The sequence below is a fragment of the Limulus polyphemus genome, unplaced genomic scaffold (genome assembly GCF_000517525.1).
Source record: "Limulus polyphemus unplaced genomic scaffold, Limulus_polyphemus-2.1.2 Scaffold7876, whole genome shotgun sequence".
In the NCBI taxonomy this organism is placed as follows: Eukaryota; Metazoa; Arthropoda; class Merostomata; order Xiphosura; family Limulidae; genus Limulus; species Limulus polyphemus.
In genome coordinates this window covers 209-6,035 of record NW_013673486.1, presented here as the reverse complement: position 1 = coordinate 6,035, position 5,827 = coordinate 209, and the positions used below count along the sequence as shown (strand labels likewise).

General features: G+C 36.4%; 1 protein-coding gene across 1 annotated transcript in view; it reads left to right on the top strand.

Annotated features, from left to right (window-relative positions):
* LOC106474932 (lethal(2) giant larvae protein homolog 2-like) overlaps window positions 1-5,158 on the top strand; it is a gene marked incomplete at its 3' end in the record, with an annotated part of 17,166 nt that extends 12,008 nt beyond the window's left edge. Inside the window, exons 10-12 of the mRNA XM_022403190.1 lie at window positions 1-216; window positions 3,724-3,939; window positions 5,006-5,158. The exon at window positions 1-216 is cut by the window's left edge and continues 1 nt beyond it. Coding sequence (XP_022258898.1) covers window positions 1-216; window positions 3,724-3,939; window positions 5,006-5,158 — 585 coding nt within the window. The remainder of the gene's footprint in view (window positions 217-3,723; window positions 3,940-5,005) is intronic.
* Window positions 5,159-5,827: the final 669 nt, after the last annotated feature.

The following is a 5,827-nucleotide window of genomic DNA, read 5'->3' as shown; positions in this document are numbered from 1 at the left end:
GACAACCCTCGATCACTAGTGGTCCTCGTAGAAGAGGAGCTAGTTGCCATAGATCTAGAAATGGAAGGATGGCCAGCTTTCCGCCTGCCTTACCTGTCGAGCCTTCACACGTCGGCCATAACCTGTACCCATCACTGCAGCCATGTTCCGCAGGACCTGTGGGACAGGATTGTAGCTGCAGGCAATAAACAGATTGAAAACCACTACTCCTCCGGAGTAAGTGTGTTAGTTAGTTATTAAAGTTGCCAGGGAATGAATAAATACAGTAATCTCTTGGTAACTTGGAATATAATATAACTCCCTTAAAAAAATATTCAGGCTTTCTAACTATGCGAGAAAAGTCCTTACAAATTCTCCCAAACAAACTGCTAACTTTCTCATGGGAAAATTTTATTTATAATAAAAGAAATGTACATGTATCCGTACAGAGCACAAAGTAATGGATCGCATCATTTGATTGATACAAATATTGACTCTCTATTGGTTGTAGATGATGTATAATTAAATGTAAGAGAACTATTAACAAATCCCGTGTATGCATATATAAGCAAAAAAAATTATGGTTTGTTTCAGCAATGACTATATTATTGTGAGTAATTTACATTGAATTTCGTGATTTTTAGGGGGTGGGGGGATAAAATAGAGAGGAGAATATACATAGAGAAAATGTGTCGAGTTTGTCACACTAGGAGGGGAAATTCAGGATTTTTCTTAAATATTGCCTTATAGAATTAAGAACTTAAAATGTATATACTACTAAAATATGGATTATTGGCTTCTAGCAATTAGTATAGCATAAAATCTAACAAGTTTAATAAAATTTTAAATTTAAGTCACTAAAATCTTGTCATGCACAGTAAAGGATACCTGGAGCATAACTCGCTACATTCAGAGTAGCTGAGTGACGATAGAATTTCATACAGTACCCAAGCAGTTTCTCCCTCAGTTGAGCTTTGGTCAGTGTACTGTGCATTGTTGCTGTGTATTTTACCCTGTTTATTTATTGTGTTCTAAGTGTTATTCAACCCTTAAAAATATGGCATCTAGAAGTTATAGAAAGGGATTGAAGTTAAAATCCCTTAGTCTTAAAGAAAAGAAGTTTTGGAGAAGGTGGATGCAGGTGTGTCCATGTTTAATGTGTGTGAGGAGTTTAGCATCAAAACAACACATTTTATGATATTAAGAGCAGGTACAAGATTAAGGTGCATGCTTTAAGTTTGGAGGATCCAAGCAGTTCAAATAAGACCCAGAAAAGGATAAAGCCGGCTAAATATCTCAACTTGGATCAAGCAGTGTATAAGTGATAAGAGCAAGAGCTTGCTTCTGGTGTTAACATAAGAGGTGTGGACATTCAAAATGCTCCACCACATCATGAACAGCACCTGAACATTGAAGGCTTTACAGCAAGTAGTGGCTGGCTGTTCAACTTTTGGGCTCGTCACTGCTCAGTGTAAAAGTTACAGGGGAGTCTGGAAGTGCCAATCTTGACAGCATTGAGCCCTTCAGAAAGCAGCTAGAGAATATTATGGAAGATACACAACTTCTCGTGACCCAGATATACAATGGAGATGAAATGGGCCTCTTCTGGAAGGTTGTGCCTACCAAAACACAGGGTGCTAGGCACAAGTCCCACATACCTGGTAGGAAAATGGGAAAAGATCGAATCTCCATTCTCTGCTGTGTGAATGTGTATGGCACCCACTGACTGTAACCAATGGCGGTGGGTAAGGAATCCAAGGGCACTCAAGAACATTATGAACAGCTTACCAGTGATCTACTGGGGGGGAATAAAACTGCCTGGTTTATTTGAGATATGTTCCACCATTGGTTCCACAACCGTTTTGTACCTGCCGTGATCAATTACCAGGCAGATTTCTTGGGTGTTGCAAGAGAGAGTGTGAAGGCCATCCTCCTGCTTGACAATGCCCTTGCCCATCCCTCTTTGGAGGAGCTTGAAGACCATATCAAGGCGATGTTTTTGCCTGCTAACACCACTGCCTTGATTCAACCCCTGGACGAGGGAGTAATCAAATTCTGCAAGTGACACTAAAAGAACACTCATCTGGGAGAGTGCCTTGTGGTGTTGGAAGATGAAAGTGACAAAGATAATGAAACAAGGGGGGCTTGCACTTTGGAAAACTTTAAAAAGTACAACATTCCCAATGCAGTGTTCAACTGGGCAGAGACACGGAAAAGCCTGTGTATCAACCCTCAGTAATGCGTGGAACAATTTCTTTAAAGACACCGAAGTTGAGGTAGACTTTGAGTTTTGGACTGAGGGCATTGTTAACTTGCTACACTGAGGTGGCGAGACAGAGGTGTCAAAGGACGATATTGTGGAGTGGCTGGAAAAGGGTTTTTGGCATGCTACAGAGGAAGAGAGCCACTCTTGTATCTCAGAAAGGCACAGAAGAACGAGTGATGACAGTGAAGATGACCCCACTTCAAAGCCCAAGTTATCAGATCTTTGTTTATACTAGGACAAGGCCTTCAGGCAGTTGAGCGGTTGCCTGATTTGGAACAGCACTCTGCACTCTTTGAGAGATGTCAAGGTAGATGTCATCAAGCATCAGCACAGTAATTACGAACAACAGCACTATGCAACTTTGAGAGACATCAAGGTAGATGTAATCAAGCATCAGCACAGTAATTACGAACAACAGCACTATGCAACTTTGAGAGACATCAAGGTAGATGTCATCAAGCATCAGCACAGTAATTACGAACAGGAAAATATCTGTACTTTTTTTTTTTTTTAAATGTTTTTTCTATTTTTAATTGATAAAAAAAAGCAGCTTGAATCATCATCTTTCTTGGTCTGCAGTTCTGTTAAGTGTTAATTTTTAACGTTTTTTTATATTTCATTTTATTTTCAAACAACAGTAGTGTATAGTAGTTTATTTGGGCCAAAAGAAGTTGTGATTTGTGGGTGGGAGGAAATTACCTCAATAACTGCATGGCTTTAGCCATATTTTCACAGTTATCAAGGGACTACTGTATTTACAAGAATTGAAAATGTTCTGCTAATTTGTCTTTCCTTGTAAAAATGCTCATGCTCCTCATACTTGAAGTTTTTTTTTTTTAAATAAATAATCATTGTGATTTAATATTTCAGCATGATCTCTCTCTCCCTTTGTTGTAATTGATGACGATTTAAAATATTGGTCATGTGGACATCCTGTTTTTGATGTACCTTCAAATTCGGACATTTTAGGCTTACATTCCATTTAGATGTTGTCTTGGCATAACTTAGGAGCACAGTTCTTGTGAATACAAGGCTTGGCATTAAGCTATCTTTATATTAGATACTTTCAGAAATGTGAGTAACAAAGATAAGGAATATTGGTTTGAAGTATTAAAATCATCATTAAAATCATATTTTATTACAATCTTACCATAATTTACTAAGACATGGGTAAAATACATAGACACGATTATTTTACCATACTTTATGGTGAAAAAAATATGATAAAATAATATCTACAACAATAAAGTAAATAGAGGTTGTTGCTGGCTGATGGTTAGGAGTTCAGGACAGCATCTAGCTAACCAGACTGTGTACAGACAAATATGCTGTGATGAGTCTCCATAATTGGAGGAGGAGAGCTCCTGCTAAACCCTTCTATTAATATTTGATTGTAACATTCACGTGTTTTGTTTTTCTAATTATTGATTGACAACTCTATGAGTTTGTAGTAAAAGAAAATTACTTTGTTTCTGTAGGACTGGCCAGTCACTGGTGGTAAAAATCTTTTAGAACCACCCACTGTAAGAGAGTTGATACTGACGGGACACGAGGACGGTACCATCAGGTTTTGGGATGCTTCCGGAGTGTGTCTGAAACACTTGTACACCTTAAGAACTGGCAGTCTTTTTGAAGGGGAAGAACACGAACAGGCACCTGTAGAGGAGGGCGAGGAATGGCCCCCGTTTCGGAAAGTTAGTAGTTGTTGTTGCATAAAGTCAATTCTTGGTATAACGTTTTACGTGCTCAGTTTGTTGTGGTTAAAACAGTGCGATAATGTGATTATTAAGTTGTCACACCATTTTATGTTGGCGATTTTTGTTATTGCAGTATCAAATTTTACACATGATAAAATTAATTCTAAGTTTAACGAGACTTCAATAGTATGTATTCCAGTGATTAAAATCGTGATTGTTACCTTGTATTATGAACATTTTAAAATCTAAATGTAGCTACCTGAGTAAAACAGTAACTTCCATATTCATGCCAATTTTTTTCAAACATCTTTTTGTTGTGAAAAATTTGTGTACCATTTTAAACATATTTGTAAAAAAATGTTCAAATACAACCAGACCATGTACATAGACTTTTATCACTTGAATGTCTTAGTCACATTAGACAACAAATAAAATCCCTTCTTTATCCCACCAGAAAAAAAAAAATTAAAAATCCATTTGAGCCCATATGAGAGCTTAAGTTTGAAAATTTACAATATTTTAGGGCATTTTGTTATCGGTTGTTTCGGTGAAGTATTACATCAACATGGAGACCTAAACAGATTCCATGGTAACTTGTGGGTATAAACTTTTAATGTTGCCAGTTGTCATTTCCATGGTGTTACAGAATGTAGAAATGACGAGTATTTCCTTAAGTTATTGATGTTAAATTTGGGCAAGTTTATTTTGTTATCGGTTGTTTCGGTGAAGAATTACATCAACATGGAGACCTAAACAGATTCCATGGTAACTTGTGGGTATAAACTTTTAATGTTACCAGTTGTCATTTCCATGGTGTTACAGAATGTAGAAATAACGAGTATTTCCTTAAGTTATTAATGTTAAATTTGGGCAAGTTTATTTTGATTGGTTGTGTTGGGGAGAATGTGTTAAAGGTTGAAACACATCTATAATACCTTATTTATCATCAGGCTTGATAAAATGTTTACTGTATTGTTTACAGAATCTAGTGACCACAAAGATAGAAAAAAAAAACGTTGGCTTTAGTGGCTACTTGAAATATGAAGTAACTTTTTCTTTTCAGATGGGGAATTTTGATCCATATAGTGATGATCCCCGTCTTGCAGTTAAAAAGATAATTCTCTGTGTCTTGAGTGGAGTCCTGGTTGTAGCAGGAACTGCTGGCCAGGTGATTGTTTTTGAGATAAAAGATGAACCAATAGAGAAGGAAGTAGAGGTGAGTGTTAAATTTTTACTTATTCACAATCGTTGTGAGTCATTCTACACATACAAGGATTGTAATGTTGTTCAAACAGGGCAAGGCAAATCATTCAGAGTAAATGGGCACTATTTCATTGGTGTAGGATTCAAATTAATTATGTCCAGTAAAGAAAACATAAAATTGCTGGTCAAATAATGGATCATGGACTATGTCCTTAAGTAATCACATCACAAAGAACAACAACAACAACATAAATCGTATGAATGGTGTTATTCCTATCAACTAGAGTATTGTGGAATTTATTTCCTATGTGATTTGGATTTTTTTTTTTACATTTATTCACAAATTCCTGTTGCCATGTTAAACAATTCTTATTATAAGATTGATGCCTGACTAATGTTTTTTTCTGTAGTTAGGCAGTTGGATACTTCTCTAAAAAAAAAAAACAACCTTCATCCATAAAAGCTACAAGTTGTATATTATTTCTGTGATTCTTTATTGTGCTGTTAAGTATTTTGGAATTCACAACGTTGATATATAGTTGACTACTTTATTAGTTATTGAGCACATTCTGTTATAGCTGCTTGATTTTTCTCCCCATTGTGAATATAAAGGATGTCTAATTTATGGGTTGATTTATACAAGTTAGAACAAGGCTTAGAAGAAGATTGCTGTGTTCTTGCA